This window comes from Scyliorhinus torazame, chromosome 21, assembly GCF_047496885.1.
Source record: "Scyliorhinus torazame isolate Kashiwa2021f chromosome 21, sScyTor2.1, whole genome shotgun sequence".
Taxonomy (NCBI): Eukaryota; Metazoa; Chordata; class Chondrichthyes; order Carcharhiniformes; family Scyliorhinidae; genus Scyliorhinus; species Scyliorhinus torazame.
Genome location: NC_092727.1, coordinates 72,931,070 through 72,950,127, shown reverse-complemented (window position 1 = coordinate 72,950,127; position 19,058 = coordinate 72,931,070). Strand labels below are relative to the sequence as shown.

The 19,058-nt window shown below is 45.0% G+C and overlaps 1 protein-coding gene across 3 annotated transcripts in view; it reads right to left on the bottom strand.

Annotated features, from left to right (window-relative positions):
* LOC140398353 (solute carrier family 15 member 2-like) overlaps positions 1–19,058 on the bottom strand; it is a 689,895-nt gene that overhangs the window by 45,968 nt on the left and 624,869 nt on the right. For all 3 annotated transcript variants that reach the window (XM_072486942.1, XM_072486941.1, XM_072486943.1), the window contains one exon: positions 14,869–15,000. In XM_072486942.1, the coding sequence (XP_072343043.1) occupies positions 14,869–15,000 (132 nt within the window). The remainder of the gene's footprint in view (positions 1–14,868; positions 15,001–19,058) is intronic.

The window sequence follows — 19,058 nt, the reverse complement described above, 5'->3', positions numbered from 1 at the left end:
CCCACTCCCTCAGTGTATATTACTCTAATAACCCCACCCTCTCAGGTTATATTACTCTAATAACCACACCCGATCAGTGTATATTACTCTAATAATCCTGCACTCTCACTGTTTATTACTCAAATAACCCCACCCTCTCAGTTTATATTACTCTAATAACCCCACCCGCTCAGTGTATATTACTCTAATAACCCTGCCTTCTCAGTCTATATTACTCTTACAACCCCACCCTCTCAGTGTATATTACTCTAATAATCCCACCCTCTCAGTGCATATTTCTCTAATAACCCCAGCCTCTCAGTGTATATTACTCTTAATAACCCCGCCATCTCAGTGTATATGATTCCAATAACCCCACCCTCTCAGTGTATATTACTCTAATAACCCCGCCCTCTCAGTGTATATTACTCTAATAACCCCAGCCTCTCAGTGTATAATACTCTAATAACCCCACCCTCTCAGTGTATATTATTCTAATAACCCCACCCTCTCAGTGCATATTTCCCTAATAACCCCACCCTCTCAGCGTATATTACTCTAATAACCCTGCTCTCTCAGTGTATATTACTCGAAGAACCCCACCCTCTCAGTGTATATTACTCTAAATGGTCCTCCTGCAGGATGTTTGAGGTGAGGGATGCCGTTAGTGTCCCTGCTGATTTTACCTGCAGGAAGTGCAGCCATCTCCAGCTTCTCCAAGACCGAGTTAGGGAACTGGAGCTGGAGTTGGATGAACTTTGGATCATTCGGGAGGCAGAGGGGGTCATAGATAGCAGCATCTGGGAATTAGTTACACCAAAGATTGGAGATAGATGGGTAACTGTAAGAGGGACTGGGAAGAAGCAGTCAATGCATTGATCCCCTGCGGTCGTTCCCCTGAGTAACAAGTATACCGCTTTGGATACTTGTGGGGGTGGAGACTTATCAGGGGTAAGCCATGGGGTACGGGCCTCTGGCACGGAGTCTGTCCCTGTTGCTCAGAAGGGAAGGGGGGAGAGGAGCAGAGCATTAGTAATTGGGGACTCGATAGTCAGGGGCACAGATAGGAGATTTTGTGGGAGCGAGAGAGACTCACGTTTGGTATGTTGCCTCCCAGGTGCAAGGGTACGTGATGTCTCGGATCGTGTTTTCCGGCTCCTTAAGGGGGAGGGGGAGCAGCCCCAAGTCGTGGTCCACATTGGCACTAACGACATAGGTAGGAAAGGGGACAAGGATGTCAGGCAGGCTTTCAGGGAGCTAGGATGGAAGCTCAGAACGAGAACAAACAGAGTTGTTATCTCTGGGTTGTTGCCCGTGCCACGTGATAATGACATGAGGAATAGGGAGAGAGAGCAATTAAACACGTGGCTACAGGGATGGTGCAGGCGGGAGGGATTCAGATTTCTGGATAACTGGGGCTCTTTCTGGGGAAGGTGGGACCTCTACAGACAGGATGGTCTACATCTGAACCTGAGGGGCACAAATATCCTGGGGGGGAGATTTGTTAGTGCTCTTTGTGGGGGTTTAAACTAATGCAGCAGCGGCATGGGAACCTGGATTGTAGTTTTAGGGTACGGGAGAATGAGAATATAGAGGTCAGGAGCACAGATTTGACTTTGCAGGAGGGGGCCAGTGTTCAGGTAGGTGGTTTGAAGTGTGCCTACTTCAATGCCAGCAGTATACGAAATAAGGTAGGGGAACTGGCAGCATGGGTTGGTACCTGGGACTTCGATGTTGTGGCCATTTCGGAGAAGTGGATAGAGCAGGGACAGGAATGGATGTTGCAGGTTCCGGGGTTTGGGTGTTTTAGGAAGCTCAGAGAAGGAGGCAAAAGAGGGGGAGGTGTGGCGCTGCTAATCAAGAACAGTATTACGGTGGCGGAGAGGGTGCTAGATGGGGACTCTTCTTCCGAGGTAGTATGGGCTGAGTTTAGAAACAGGAAAGGAGATGTCACCCTGTTGGGAGTTTTCTATAGGCCTCCAAATAGTTCTAGGGATGTAGAGGAAAGGATGGCGAAGATGATTCTGGATAAGAGCGAAAGTAACAGGGTAGTTATTATGGGAGACTTTAACTTTCCAAATATTGACTGGAAAAGATATAGTTCGAGTACATTAGATGGGTCGGTTTTTGTACAATGTGTGCAGGAGGGTTTCCTGACACAATATGTTGACAGGTCAACAAGAGACGAGGCCACTTTGGATTTGGTTTTGGGTAATGAACCAGGCCAGGTGTTAGATTTGGAGGCAGGTGAGCACTTGGGGGACAGTGACCACAGTTCGATGACGTTTACGTTAATGATGGAAAGGGATAAGTATACCCCGCAGGGCAAGAGTTATAGCTGGGGGAAGGGCAATTATGATGCCATTAGACATGACTTGGGGGGGGTAGGTTGGAGAAGTAGGCTGCAAATGTTGGGCACACTGGATATGTGGAGTTTGTTCAAGGATCAGTTTTGGGAGCAGGCCTATTGGCTGACTGTAAATCAGGAAGGATACAAAGGGTGTGGCTGAAGTGCCTATAGAAACAGAGTGCTGAAGGCAAACAGAGTGTATCTGAGTTTGGGTAAGGCTGAGTTCGGGTAAGAGGGGAGTGACAAAAAAAAAAAAAAAAAAAATCAAATTAATTAAGTAAATTAATTAACTAGTTAAGGGAATTTGGTGCTCACCTGAAGGAGGTGCAGAGAAGCAGAGCTGTGAGGGAGTCTCTGGAGCAATTACATCACAGCCAGCAGGTAAGTGATTGGCTTGTAACTGGTAAGTGATTTCTCTCTCTTTGACTTTCTCTTAGCTGTGTAGTGTAGTTCAAATTTAACTTCAGGTTTAAGTCATGGCAGGAGAGCTCAGACCCGTGCCATGCTCCTCTTGTGAGATGTGGCAAGTCAGGGACCCTTCTGGTGTCCCTGACTCCTTCATCTGCAAGAAGTGTGTTCAACTGCAGCTCCTGTTAGACCGCTTGACGGCTCTGGAGCTGCGGATGGACTCACTTTGGAGCATCCGCGATGCTGAGGAAGTTGTGGAAAGCACATTCAGTGAGTTGGTCACACCGCAGATTAAAATTACTGAGGCAGATAGGGAAAGGGTGACCAACTGACAGAGGAAGAGTAGGAAGGCAGTGCAGGGATCCCCTGCGGTCATCTCCCTCCAAAACAGATTTACCGTTTTGGAAACTGTTGGGGGAGATGGCTCACCAGGGGAAGGTGGCAGCAGCCAGGTTCATGGCACCATGGCTGGCTCTGCTGCACAGAAGGGCGGGAAAAAGAGTGGCAGAGCTATAGTGATAGGGGATTCAATTGTAAGGGGAATAGACAGGCGTTTCTGCGGACGCAAACGAGAATCCAGGTTGGTATGTTGCCTCCCTGGTGCAAGGGTCAAGGATGTCTCGGAGCGGCTGCAGGGCATTCTGGAGGGGGAGGGTGAACAGCCAGCTGTCGTGGTGCATATAGGCACCAACGATATAGGTAAAAAACGGAATGAGGTCCTACAAGCTGAATTTAGGGAGTTAGGAGTTAAACTAAAAAGTAGGACCTCAAAGGTAGTAATCTCAGGATTGCTACCAGTGCCACGTGATAGTCAGAGTAGGAATGACAGGATAGCTAGGATGAATACGTGGCTTGAGAGATGGTGCAAGAGGGAGGGTTTCAAATTCCTGGGACATTGGGACCGATTCTGGGGGAGGTGGGACCTGTACAAATCGGACGGTCTGCATCTGGGTGGGACTGGAACCAATGTTCTTGGGGGGGTGTTTGCTAGTGCAGTTGGGGAGGGTTTAAACTAATGTGCCAGGGGGATGGGAACCGATGTAGGAAGTCAGTGGGGACAGAAACAAAAGGCAGGAAGGGAGAGTGTGTAAAGCATGACCAGAGAAAGCAGGGCAGAGAGCAAGGAAGGTCTACATTAAACTGCATTTATTTCAATGCAAGGGGCCTGACGGGCAAAGCGGATGAACTCAGGGCATGGACGGCCACATGGGACTGGGATATTATAGCTATGACTGAAACATGGCTAAGGGAGGGGCAGGACTGGCAGCTCAATGTTCCGGGGTACAGATGCTATAGAAAGGATAGAACAGGAGGTAAGAGAGGAGGGGGAGTGGCGTTTTTGATTAGGGAGAACATCACGGCAGTACTTAGAGGGGATATATCCGAGGGTTCGCCCACTGAGTCTATATGGGTGGAACTGAAAAATAAGAAGGGAGAGATCACCTTGGTAGGACTGTACTACAGGCCCCCAAATAGTCAGCGGGAAATTGAGGAGCAAATATGTAAGGAGATTACAGATAGCTGCAAGAATAATAGGGTGGTAGTAGTAGGGGACTTTAACTTTCCCAACATTGACTGGGACAGCCATAGCATTAGGGGCTTGGATGGAGGGAAATTTGTTGAGTGTATTCAGGAGGAATTTCTCATTCAGTATGTGGATGGACCGACTAGAGAGGGGGCAAAACTTGACCTCGTCTTGGGAAATAAGGAAGGGCAAGTGACAGAAGTGCTAGTGAGGGATCACTTTGGGACAAGTGACCATAATTCCATTAGTTTTAAGATAGCTATGGAGAATGATAGGTCTGGCCCAAGAGTTAAAATTCTTAATTGGGGCAAGGCCAATTTTGATGGTATCAGGCAGGAACTTGCAGTGGTAGATTGGGGGAGACTATTGGCAGACAAAGGGACGGCTGGTAAATGGGAAGCTTTTAAAAATGTGTTAACCAGAGTGCAGGGTAAGCACATTCCCTTTAGAGTGAAGGGCAAGGCTGGTAGAAGTAGGGAACCCTGGATGACTCGAGATATTGAGACTCTGGTCAAAAAGAAGAAGGAGGCATATGACGTACATAAGCAACTGGGATCAAGTAGATCCCTTGAAGAGTATAGAGATTGTCGAAATAGAGTTAAGAGGGAAATCAGGAGGGCAAAAAGGGGACATGAAATTGCTTTGGCAAATAATGCAAGGGAGAATCCAAAGAGATTCTACAGATACATAAAGGGGAAAAGAGTAACTCGGGACAGAGTTGGGCCTCTTAAGGATCAACAAGGACATCTATGTGCAGAGCCACAAGAGTTGGGTGAGATCCTGAATGAATATTTCTCATCGGTATTCACGGTGGAGAAAGGCATGGATGTTAGGAAACTAAGGGAAATAAATAGTGATGTCTTGAGAAGTGTGCATATTACAGAGGAGGAGGTGCTGGAAGTCTTAAAGCGCATCAAGGTAGATAAATCCCCGGGACCTGATGAAATGTATCCCAGGATGTTGTGGGAGGCTAGGGAGGAAATTGCGGGTCCCCTAACCGAGATATTTGAATCATCGGCAGCCACAGGTGAGGTGCCTGAAGATTGGAGAGTGGCGAATGTTGTGCCCTTGTTTAAGAAGGGCAGCAGGGAAAAGCCTGGGAACTACAGACCGGTGAGCCTAACGTCTGTAGTAGGTAAGTTGCTAGAAGGTATTCTGAGAGACAGGATCTACAAGCATTTAGAGAGGCAAGGACTGATTCGGGGCAGTCAGCATGGCTTTGTGCGTGGAAAATCATGTCTCACAAATTTGATTAAGTTTTTTGAGGGAGTGACCAAGAAGGTAGATGAGGGCAGTGCAGTAGACGTTGTCTACATGGACTTTAGCAAAGCCTTTGACAAGGTACCGCATGGTAGGTTGTTGCAGAAGGTTAAAGTTCACGGGATCCAGGGTGAGGTTGCCAATTGGATTCAAAATTGGCTGGACGACAGAAGGCAGAGGGTGGTTGTAGAGGGTTGTTTTTCAAACTGGAGGCCTGTGACCAGTGGTGTGCCTCAGGGATCGGTGCTGGGTCCACTGTTATTTGTGATTTATATTAATGATTTGGATGAGAATTTAGGAGGCATGGTTAGTAAGTTTGCAGATGACACCAAGATTGGTGGCACAGTGGATAGTGAAGAAGGTTATCTAGGATTGCAACGGGATCTTGATCAATTAGGCCAGTGGGCCGACGAATGGCAGATGGAGTTTAATTTAGATAAATGTGAGGTGATGCATTTTGGCAGATCGAATCAGGCCAGGACCTACTCAGTTAATGGTATGGCGTTGGGGAGAGTTATAGAACAAAGAGATCTAGGAGTACAGGTTCATAGCTCCTTGAAGGTGGAGTCGCAGGTGGACAGGGTGGTGAAGAAGGCATTCGGCATGCTTGGTTTCATTGGTCAGAACATTGAATATAGGAGTTGGGACGTCTTGTTGAAGTTGTACAAGACATTGGTACGGCCACACTTGGAATACTGTGTGCAGTTCTGGTCACCCTATTATAGAAAGGATATTATTAAACTAGAAAGAGTGCAGAAAAGATTTACTAGGATGTTGCCGGGACTTGATGGTTTGAGTTATAAGGAGAGGCTGGATAGACTGGGACTTTTTTCCCTGGAGCGTAGGAGGCTTAGGGGTGATCTTATAGAGGTCTATAAAATAATGAGGGACATAGATAAGGTAGATAGTCAACATCTTTTCCCAAAGGTAGGGGAGTCTAAAACTAGAGGGCATAGGTTTAAGGTGAGAGGGGAGAGATTCAGAAGGGCCCAGAGGGGCAATTTCTTCACTCAGAGGGTAGTGAGTGTCTGGAATGGGCTGCCAGATGTAGTAGTAGAGGCGGGTACAATTGTGTCTTTCAAAAAGCATTTAGATAGTTACATGGGTAAGATGGATATAGAGGGTTATGGGCCAAGTGCAGGCAACTGGGACTAGCTTAATGGTAAAAACTGGGCGGCATGGACTGGTTGGGCCAAAGGGCCTGTTTCCATGCTGTAAACTTCTATGATTCTATGATTCTATGAACAGCTACTGCGTGTTCTTGATAAGTACGTACCGGTCAGGCAGGGAGGAAGGCGTTGAGCGAGGGAACCGTGGTTTACCAAAGAAGTGGAATCTCTTGTTAAGAGGAAGAGGGAGGCCTATGTGAAGATGAGTTGTGAAGTTTCAGTTGGGGCGCTTGATAGTTACAAGGTAGTGAGGAAGGATCTAAAGAGAGAGCTAAGACGAGCAAGGAGGGGATATGAGAAGTATTTGGCAGGTAGGATCAAGGAAAACCCAAAAGCTTTCTGTAGGTATGTCAGGAATAAAAGAATGACTAGGGTAAGAGTAGGGCCAGTCAAGGACAGGGATGGGAAGTTGTGTGTGGAGTCTAAAGAGCTAGGCGAGATACTGAATGAATATTTTTCGTCAGTATTCACTCAGAAAAAAGAGAATGTTGTGGAGGAGAATGCTGAGACCCAGGCTATTAGAATAGATGGCATTGAGGTACGTAGGGAAGAGGTGTTGGCAATTCTGGACAGGCTGAAAATAGATAAGTCCCCGGGGCCTGATGGGATTTATCCTAGGATTCTCTGGGAAGCCAGGGAAGAGATTGCTGAGCCTTTGGCTTTGATTTTTATGTCATAATTGGCTGCAGGAATAGTGCCAGAGGACTGGAGGATAGCAAATGTGGTCCCTTTGTACAAGAAGGGGAGCAGAGACAACCCCGGCAACTATAGACCGGTGAGCCTCACGTCTGTTGTGGGTAAAGTCTTGGAGGGGATTATAAGAGACAAGATTTATAATCATCTAGATGGGAATAATATGATCAGGGATAGTCAGCATGGCTTTGTGAAGGGTAGGTCATGCCTCACAAACCTTATCGAGTTCTTTGAGAAGGTGACTTAAAAGGTAGACGAGGGTAGAGCAGTTGATGTGGTGTATATGGATTTCAGTAAAGCGTTAGATAAGGTTCCCCATGGTAGGCTATTGCAGAAAATACGGAGGCTGGGGATTGAGGGTGATTTAGAGATGTGGATCAGAAATTGGCTAGCTGAAAGAAGACAGAGGGTGGTGGTTGATGGGAAATGTTCAGAATGGAGTTCAGTTACAAGTGGCGTACCACAAGGATCTGTTTTGGGGCCGTTGCTGTTTGTCATTTTTATAAATGACCTAGAGGAGGGCGCAGAAGGGTGGGTGAGTAAATTTGCAGACGACACTAAAGTCGGTGGTGTTGTTGACAGTGCGGAAGGATGTTGCAGGTTACAGAGGGACATAGATAAGCTGCAGAGCTGGGCTGAGAGGTGGCAAATGGAGTTTAATGTAGAGAAGTGTGAGGTGATTCACTTTGGAAGGAATAACAGGAATGCGGAATATTTGGCTAATGGTAAAATTTTTGGAAGTGTGGATGAGCAGAGGGCTCTCGGTGTCCATGTACATAGATCCCTGAAAGTTGCCACCCAGGTTGATAGGGTTGTGAAGAAGGCCTGTGGAGTTTTGGCCTTTATTGGTAGAGGGATTGAGTTCCGGAGTCATGAGGTCATGTTGCAGCTGTACAAAACTCTGGTACGGCCGCATTTGGAGTATTGCGTACAGTTCTGGTCACCTCATTACAGGAAGGACGTGGAAGCTTTGGAACGGGTGCAGAGGAGATTTACCAGGATGTCGCCTGGTATGGAGGGAAAATCTTATGAGGAAAGGCTGATGGCCTTGAGGTTGTTTTCGTTAGAGAGAAGAAGGTGAAGAGGAGACTTAATAGAGGCATACAAAATGATCAGAGGGTTAGATAGGGTGGACAGTGAGAGCCTTCTCCCGCGGATGGAAATGGCTAGCACGAGGAGACAGAGCCTTAAACTGAGGGGTAATAGATACAGGACAGAGGTCAGAGGTAGGTTCTTTACGCAAAGAGTGGTGAGGCCGTGGAATGCCCTACCTGCAACAGTAGTGAACTCGCCAACATTGAGGGCATTTAAAAGTTTATTGGATAAGCATATGGATGATAATGGCATAGTGTAGGTTAGATGGCTTTTGTTTTTTGACTTCCCATGTCGGTGCAACATCGTGTGCCGAAGGGCCTGTACTGCGCTGTATCGTTCTATGTTCTATGTTCTAGTAACCCCACCCTCTCAGTGTATATTACTCAAATAACCCCACCCACTCAGTGCATATTACTCTAATAACCCTGCCCTCTCAGTGTATATTACTCTAATAATCCCACCCTCTCAGTGTATATGACTCCAATAACCCCACCATCTCAGTGTATATTACTCTAATAACCCTGCCCTCTCAGTCTATATTACTCTTATAACCCCACCCTCTAAGTGTATAATACTCTAATAACCACACCCTCTCAGTGTATATTACTAATAACCCTCCCCTCTCAGTGTATATTACTCTAATGACCCCACCCTCTCAGTGTATATTACTCTAATAACCCTGCCCACTCAGTGTATATGACTCCAATAACGCCACCCTCTCAGTGTATATTACTCTAATAACCCTGTCCTCTCAGTCTATATTACTCTTATAACCCCACCCTCTCAGTGTATATGACTCCAATAACCCCACCCTCTCAGTGTATATTACTCTAATAACCCTGCCGTCTCAGTCTATATTACTCTTATAACCCCACCCTCTAAGTGTATAGTACTCTAATAACCCCACCCTCTCAGTGTATATTACTAATAACCCTCCCCTCTCAGTGTATATTACTCTAATAACCCCACCCTCTCAGTGTATATTACTCTAATAACCCTGCCCACTCAGTGTATATGACTCCAATAACCCCACCCTCTAAGTGTATAGTACTCTAATAACCCCACCCTCTCAGTGTATATTACTCTAATAACCCTGCCCTCTCATTCTATATTACTCTTATAACCCCACCCTCTAAGTGTATAGTACTCTAATAACCCCACCCTCTCAGTGCATATTTCTCTAATAACCCCACCCTCTCAGTGTATATTACTCTAATAACCCCGCCCTCTCAGTGTATATGACTCCAATAACCCCACCCTCTCAGTGTATATTACTCTAATAACCCAGCCCTCTCAGTGTATATTACTCTAATAACCCCACCCTCTCAGTGTATATTACTCTAATAACCCCACCCTCAGTGTATATTACTCTAATAACCCCACCCTCTCAGAGTATATTACTCTAATAACCCCACCCTCTCAGTGTATATGACTCTAATAACCCCGCCCTCTCAGTGTATATGACTCCAATAACCCCACCCTCTCAGTGTATATTACTCTAATAACCCTGCCCTCTCCGTGTATATTGCTCTAATCACCCCATTCTCTCAGTGTATATTACTCTAATAACCCCGCCCCCTCAGAGTATATTACTCTAATAACCACACCCTCTCAGTGCATATTACTCTAATAACCCTGCCCTCTCAGTGTATATTACTCTAATAACCCAACCCTCTCAGTGTATATCACTCTAATCACCCCATTCTCTCAGTGTATATTACTCTAATAACCCCACCCTCTCAGTGCATATTACTCTAATAACCCGACCCTCTCAGTGCATATTACTCTAATAACCCTGCCCTCTCAGTGTATATTACTCTAATAACCCCACCCTCTCAGTTTATATCACTCTAATAACCCTATCCTCTCAGTGTATATTACTCTAATAACCCCACCCTCTCAATGCATATTACTCTAATAACCCTGCCCTCTCAGTGTATATTACTCTCATAACCCCACCCTCTCAGTGCATATTTCTCTGATAACCCCACCCTCTCAGTGTATATTACTCTAATAAGAAAGTTCCAGAGAAACATTCTGAGAGAAAAAAAATTCTCCTCATCTCCATCTTAAATGGGTGACTCCCTTATTTTTAAACAGTGACCCCTAGTTAGAGAAAAGGAACATCCGCTCACATCCACGATGTCGATGCCCCTTAAGGTTTGATGAAGTTGGCAATTACTCTTCTAAACTCTAGTCAATACAAACCAAATCCCTCCATCCTTTCCTCATCAAACAGCTTGCTTATTCTTGGTACTAGTCTAGTACACCTTCTCTGAACTTTTTCTAACACATTTACATCTTTCATTAGATAAGGAGACTGGTACATTTTTAAAATTAATTCAGTGAATGTGGGCATTGCTGGCTGGGACAGCATGTATTGCCCATCCGTGATTGCCCTTGAACTGGATGGTTTCCTAGGCTTCTCAGAGGGCATTTAAGGGTCAGCTACATTGCTGTGGGTCTGGAGTTACATGTCAGCCAGACCAGTATTAGGATACCGGACCAGACCCCAGCTTTTGATAGGATACCGGATGGTAAACTCCAAACAATTTTTAATTTGTAAAACTGTGAGGAAAGGATACTTCACCCCAGGAGTGATGACTTTGACCAATGGGTATATAATAAAATGTCTCCAGTGCAAAAGGAGACTTTTTGGCCCATCAAGCCTGCATGGACATTCTGAAAGAGCACCCTTCCCACCCCTACCCTGTCACTGTAACCCTGTAATGCCACCTAACCTTTAATGCAGCAGTGCTAAACACTGGGTGTCTTTTAGGTTAAAACAAACTTTAGTTTAAACACAGAATTAACCACATTGACATCAAAGAAATACTTTTACAATTAACAGTTAAACAGTTATTAAATGAAGGGAAACTTTTTGGACTGGATTCTTCATTGGTGAGATCCTCCATCCCGCCGATAGCGCACTAGCGCTTGCAGATTTCCTGATGGCGTGGGGGTGCCCACAATGGGAAACCCCATTAGCTGGCTGCTGGGATGGAGGATCCCGCTGACACCGGGGGCACGCCGCAGAAGAAAATGGGTGCGGTGGGACGGAGAATCTCGCCCTTTAACTCTATCTACACCTGCCACTAATTCTAATTAAGCAACCCAATGCAGTTCAACTGCCACTTAGAATAAAGTTAACAAAACATGTAATTTGCTCCTGTGTGCAAACCTTTGATGAGAGAGATCCTTTAAGGAACAACCTGAAAATCCTTCTGTCTTGTCAGAACCTTCTGCTCATCCTAACAGCATTTGGCAAATCTGCAAACTACAGGCAGACCTGGCTCCTCCCATTAATTACATCACCTGCATCCCACTAAGATGCCCCACCACCTGCTTAGCTAGGACTAAATACAATCCCTAATAAATTATCTACTCTCCAGGGAATCTCTTGCAATCAAAACAATATTGCATTAGTCATCTCTCTGTAAACAAGTAAATGGTTAATATCAATAAATATGACACCTTAATTCCACTTTTAGTAGACATGCTGCCCATATGTATTTTAAACCAAGGTTTTTTAATAGCATAGTGATGTTAGTAATGTTAATGCCACAAATATGAAATATAGAGAAGGATTCTCCGGTTCCCCTAGCCACGTGTTTCTCAGCGGCACGCCATTCACTGGTGGCGGGATTCTCTCTTCCTGACGTTTGTCGATAGGATTTTCCATTGAAGCCACACCACTCCTGGGTGGAAGTGTGCTGCCAGCATATAATAATTGTGCATTCATCACACCAGGTAGATTTCCTTCCCTAAAGGATATTAGTGAACCAGGTGGGTTTTTATGACAATCAATTCATGATCATAATTAGACTTTAATTCCAGATTTTTATTGAATTCAAACCTTTGCCATGGTAGGATTTGAACCCAGGTCCCAGGGCATTCCCCTTGGTCTCTGGATTACTAGTTCCACTACCCCACCACCGTCCCTACTGTACACTCCATTCCAGATGTGGTCTCAGCAATGCCCTGTACAACTGAAGTATCATCTCCCTGCATTTGCAAATAATTTCTGTCACAATAAACAATAAAATTCTATGAGCTTTCCTAGTCAATTCCTGAGCCTGTACACTAGTCTTTTGTGATTCATTCACTAGGACACTCAGATCCCTCTTTATCTCAAAGCTCTGCAATCTCTCACCATTTAGATAATAAGTTTCTTTTTTATTCTTCCCATCAAAATTTCACATTTGTCCAAATTATTCTCCATTTGCCAGATTTTGCCCACTCACTTTACCTCTTTATGTCCCATTTTACCCTCCTTACGTTCCCTTGGCACTTCACTTTCCTACCTATCTTTGTGTCATCGGCAAATTTAGCAACCTTACTTTCAGTCTCTTCCTCCAAGTCACTTATATAAATTGTAAAAAGTTGAGGCCCCAACACTGATCCCTGTGGCACACCACTTGTCACATCCTGTCAACCAGAAAAAGACCCATTTATGTTAAATTTCTATTTCTTGTGGCTAACCAATCTTTTATACATGCCAATATTTTACCCCCTACACCATGAGCTTTTATTTTCTGTAATAGCCTTTGAGGTGGTACCTTGTCGAATGCATTCTGGATATCTAAGTATGGTACATCCACCGGTTCCCCTTTATCCAAAGCACATGCGACACCAATAAATTGGTTATGTTTGAGTATCGATGTATTTAAATTCTACCAACATTTCAGCTGTTCTAAAAAGGGTCTTGACTATGGAGGGGAGTTCACAACATGGTTGTCAGACTGTTAGTTGGTCTGCAAATTCTTTCCCTACTTCAAACTATTCTTCAAGAGAAGAATGTGAAGAAATGACTGCTCTCTTGCACGTTACCCAATTGACTCTATCAAAAAGGCTCACTTTCTTGTGTTGCTCTCACTGAGAGAAAGAGGAGGTTGCCCAAGTGTTTTCGGCTCGATCTATTCTGAGTTTTGCAACTTATTAGGCAAATGCTGCTCGCTAATGTTACTCCTTACATTTCCCTGTGGATATTGCCTGAGGTAATTGGAAAATGTCTGTTTTCACCTCAAACTAGTGCAAAGTACTTTAATCATAAAGATATAAACAGATCGAAAATATAAACAGATTGAAAAAGATTTTCAAAGTTTCAGAACATAACATGGTTTCCAACTCGACCTGAAACAAACCGAGCTCTACGCCATGCATCCCTGCAGTAATAACGTCCGGAATATGGGAATATCTGTCTTTGATTAATGAATTAACACGTATTTTTCTCCAATCCCAGACCTTAACCCTAACACTAACCACAAATGCAGTGATGGAATTGCTCAAAAGTCCTGGCAACATTCCTCTTATCTCAAAAAAGGGAGTTACAATCAACCTTGACTCTCAGAAACCAGCTGCTTATTGCAATCTCTCCCAGCTCCCACTAATCGCTGTTCCAGCTGTTCCATCACCTCTGAAATAAAATCACATTTTTCCCTCTCTTTAGTTCTGAAGACTTCAAATATTAACTCTTGTTTTCCCTGCCTATGGATGCTTCAAGACCTGCTGCGTTTTTTCAGCTTTCTCTGGTTCTGCTTATTTTAAAAGTCTTTTTGCCTCAAACACCAGTGGGAGAAAGTCTTGATTAATTGGGGCAGCCAGGCTTCAGTTCAAGCCTCCAGCCAATCTGGATAGGACAATATCATGATCCATCCTACCACTTAATTGGTTGACTCAATTCCAAAGTCAAAAGTGGATTATTCTTCTGAAATGCCATTGATCTGGCATAATTACAACACTTTCACTCTGCTGATGGAGACCAAGGTTATGGAACAAGGTGGGCAAATGGAATTAAGTTATAAATCAGCCGTGATCTAATGAATAGTGGATCAGTCTTCCTGCCGTACCTATGTCTGGGAAGAAATGGCAGCACGGTGGCACAGTGGCTAGCTCTGCTGCCTCACAGTGCCAGGAACACAGGTTCAATTCCGGCCCTGGGTGACTGCCTATGTTGAGTTTGCACATTCTCCCCGCACCTGTGTGGGTTCCTCCGGGTGATTCCGGTTTCCTCCCACAGTCCAAAGATGTGCAGGTTAGGTGGAGTGGCCGTGATAAATTGCTCCTTGTTGTCCAGGATGTGCAGGTAGGGTTAAGGAGATAGGGTGGGGTGGGCAGCGGAGAGGACCTGGGTAGTGTGCTCTTTCAGAGGGTCAGTGCGAACTTGATGGGCTGAGTGGCCATCTTCTACTTTGTAGGGATTCTATGAAAATCTGGAGGTTCCAAATTCTTCATGGCAATAGAAGAACTTTCAACGCAAGGTTAAAATAATGGGAAGATTCTCGGTTCTTGTCTTATTTATTTAAAATTGACTACATTGGTTGACTTATATGAGCAAAATCAAGGTATATCGCATCATTGTAAACTAAATCTTTTGGTCTTGTCATTACCTGAGTGTAAGCCAGGTGTAGTCCAGTCACTGAAAACAGTATTTCAGACACTGAGATTATGATGTACTGAGGGAGCTGCCATAGCACCGAGACAGTCTTTGGCCAATGATCAATGTTCAACTGCATAGTGACCTGTCAAGGAGAACATTCATTACTCCGAGAATACAAATACATGAAAATTACTGAGAACAGAGAAAAGCCGCCAGTGCTAACACTTAGCTCAGGGGCATTTAGGAATGGGCAACAAATGCTGCCAGTTGGACCAGTTGGGAAGAATGATCTGCTTCTGAGCTTTAACTCTGACCTAATTCAATGTGATTTCTTTGAGCTTTTACTGAGAAGACCAAAGTCATCATTTTCAGCCACCACCCACTTTAATCCCTTACCGTGGACTCCATGCTTCACACCCACTCAGACTGTGCAACAAGATGTCTCCTTTGATCTTGATTTGAGTTTTGAACAAGGTGGAGCCAGTGCAGTCTTAATCCCCCCACCCCCCCCCCCCAGTCAGTGACTATCATTATGCCACTCAAAATACAATTCCTTCGCTTCTCGTTGACAGTCAGGAATTTCACAAATTCGGGAGAAATTCAGGAAAATAAATCCAATTTATGCGAATGTTATCATTCAGGACCCTAAAATGCCACTCTACACAAAGCCAATGCAAGTCTTCCTCAACTTCCATATTCTGAAAGGGATAATTCCCTATCTGCATCTTGTAAAACGGAAGTATTGCTGAAAAAAGAGACATGCTGCTGAAGCTTTTGTTCTTGCATTCATCAGGACAAGTACAAGAATTCCAAATTTTAAACAATAACAACTTATGAGCAGTAGAAAATGTGATAATTGGTTGGCAAGTTGACTCTGAGGGTGGCATGGTGGCATAGTGGTTAGCATTACTGCCTCACAGCGCCAGAGATCCGGGTTCGATTCTGACTTGAGTGACTGTCTGTATGGAGTTTGCACATTCTCCCTGTGTCTGCATGGGTTTCCTCCGGGTGCTTTGATTTTTTTCCCACAGTCCAAAGATGTACAGGTTAGGTAGATTGGCCATGGTAAATTGCCACTTACTGTTCAAAGGTTAGGTGGGGTTACGGGGGAGTGGGCCTGGGTAGGGTAGTTTTTCAGAGATTTGGTGTAGACTCAATGGACCAAATGGCCTCCTTCTGCACTGTAAGGAGTCTATGATTCTATGATTAGCTACAGTATTGCCATGGAGAAAGCAATGAGAAAGGATGGGCTCAGAGGTGAGAGTACTCCTGACTGAGTCAAGTTAACATATAACAGGGAAAATGACAGAAGTTCACAGAATTTTAACCAGTGTAGCCATCTGAGATGGCCACCTGCAAAGGACCATGGGAATTGTGGCCAACCCAGGACTCAGACAGATAGAGAGCTTCTGTGTATCTAAACTCAGGTAGCTAGACCTGATCAAAACCCCCGCTCGTTTGCATTCTAATGGCCCATTTCCCCGGAACAATAGGACTCCAATCAAGAAACCGATACAGCCACAGACTGATCGGTGCCACTCCCTTTACTCAGAGAGCCCAACCGCCAAGGTCAATGACCGCTAAAGACCCGCCCAGCCACCAAGGCACCGCCCCTTTATTGGCCAAAATCGAAGGCAGTGATCGGAGCTTGTCGAATTATTGGGTCCAAGATTAAGGACCTCCCCAAAGAGCACAAAACTCAGAAGGATAAAAAGACACACAGCCATGTGTTCAGTTTCTTTTGGACGTAGCCTGTGCCAGCCTCCTATGAATCCGGCCTGTGCCAGCCCAACTGCAGCATAATGACCAGACAGCCAAGTTCAAGACCAATGATTGCTACCTGATGGATGAACCCAGCAGAGACAGAGCCAATTCTTCAAACCAGCCACATGATCAAGATAAAGGCCTTATCCACTTGCACAGTGCCGGTCGCCTGAAGTTAAGTATAGGTTACTGTAGTTGATAGGTGTAGTTTAATTTGTAGTATATTGTGCTTGCATGTAGAAGTAACCCTTGTGTGTAAATAAACCATCTTTGAACTTGAACTGACTAACTGGTTGTGTGGTCATTTGACGATATACAGGAAAGCCTTGTGGTTCAGTAAGAGAAAGAGAAACACCCACAGTATTGGCGACGCTGTTGGGACATAACATCATATCATAAAAAGAGCCTCAGTATCATATTGGCGATTCTAAAGAGCAACACTAGCATTACGCACTAACAGAAATTTAAAGATAGCAGATAAATTCTAACTTAAACAATAAATGTTCCCTCCATCAAATTTCTGTCCTGCTGACTAGGGGATCTTCCAAACCCATGAGCAGCACCTGAACAATGATTTGATTGCTGCAATGATCGCACATCAGTCAATCGTGAGCTGAAACTCTGGCCCAGAAAACCACTTTTGTCAGTGTCAGCTGCCAGCATTAATAAAAACAAGGTGGCTTGGCACAGACTAACAATAAAGCTTAAGTTATTTACTTTTACCCCTGTGCAGTCCTTAACCAATGGCTTTATAATTTTTTCATGGGATGTGGGCATCGCTGACTGCCGGCATTTATTGCCTATCCCTGATTTCCCCTGAACTGACTGGCTTGCTAGGCCATTTCAGAGGATAGTTTAGAGTTAACTGCATTGCAAGTTCTTGTATCTACTCAATGATTTATCAACTGTTCCCTCTGAAATGCATGCTTCTTCTTACCATGATAAACTGATGAAAATAAATAGTCAGGAAGTTTCAGTAACTGAGACTCTGAATATCCAATAGGGTTCAAGAGGGTGATGAGGACAATGGGGCAACAGTGGGTTTCCTCCCACCAATCCCAAAAGATGAGCTTGTTAGATGAATTGGACATTCTGAATTCTCCCTCTGTGTATCCGAATGGATGCCGGAATGTGGCGACTAGAGGCTTTTCACAGTATCTTCATTGCAGTGTTATGAGCCATGATTGAATGGCAGAGCAGACTCGATGGGCTGAGTGGCCTAATTCTGCTCCTATGTCTTATGGTCTTATGTTCTTATTGTAAGCCTACTTGTGAGAATAAAGATGATTATTATTATTAGGATTCTCTTAATATTCAGCACGTTCAGTGGAAGCAGGCTGCAAGAGTCTGCCGCAATGGCAGGACTCTTCACACCTCTGAACACAGATTTCCCGATTTTGAGAGATTATTTTCAAATCTAACGTGTTCTTTAAGCCACTGGCTGGCTTCTTGACATTTTGCTCACCTCAGTAGAGCTGCTGAGTTCCTGACATTGCGTGGGAGTTCCATTCAGAAAGTTCCCTCAAGGTGCATTAATTGAGGTTTTGAGTTTGAAATACAAGGGCTGGATTCTCTGATTCTGGGGCTATGTCCCAACTGCGGCATGGGAACGGTGGTAAAATGGTCACCGATTCCACGTTTTGCTGAGGGCTAGCAGACAAGCAGCGTAGAGCACCCGGCTCTAACTGCTGATACAGACCGGAGAATTACCGATGTGCACGGCGGCGGCCTGCAGCGGTGGATGCTGCTTGCGGACCCGACCCATGAAATAGCCCCCCACTTTGGCCGGGTCGCGAGCCCCGGACCACCCCCACACAGTGCCACCAGCCCCTAATAAAATTCCCCCTGCCCGCGGACCGGCCCTCCCCCAACTGTGGAGGCGCTGGAATGAGTTCCTGACAGATGAGACCACATAGAACATAGAACATAGAAAAATACAGCACAGAACAGGCCCTTCGGCCCACGATGTTGTGCCGAACCTTTGTCCTAGATTAATCATAGATTATCATAGAATTTACAGTGCAGAAGGAGGCCATTCGGGCCATTGAGTCTGCACAGGCTCTTGGAAAGAGCACCCTACCCAAGGTCAACACCTCCACCCTATCCCCATATCCCAGTAACCCCACCCAACACTAAGGGCAATTTTGGACACTAAGGGCAATTTATCACGACCAGTCCACCTAACCTGCACATCTTTGGACTGTGGGAGGAAACGGGAGCACCTGGAGGAAACCCAGGCACACACGGGGAGGATGTGCAGACTCCGCACAGACAGTAACCCAAACCGGAATCGATCCTGGGACCCTGGAACTGTGAAGCAATTGTGCTATCCACAATGCTACCGTGCTGCCTTTAAGAACAAATTAATCTACACTATATTATTCTACCGTAATCCATGTACCTATCCAATAGCTGCTTGAAGGTCCCTAATGTTTC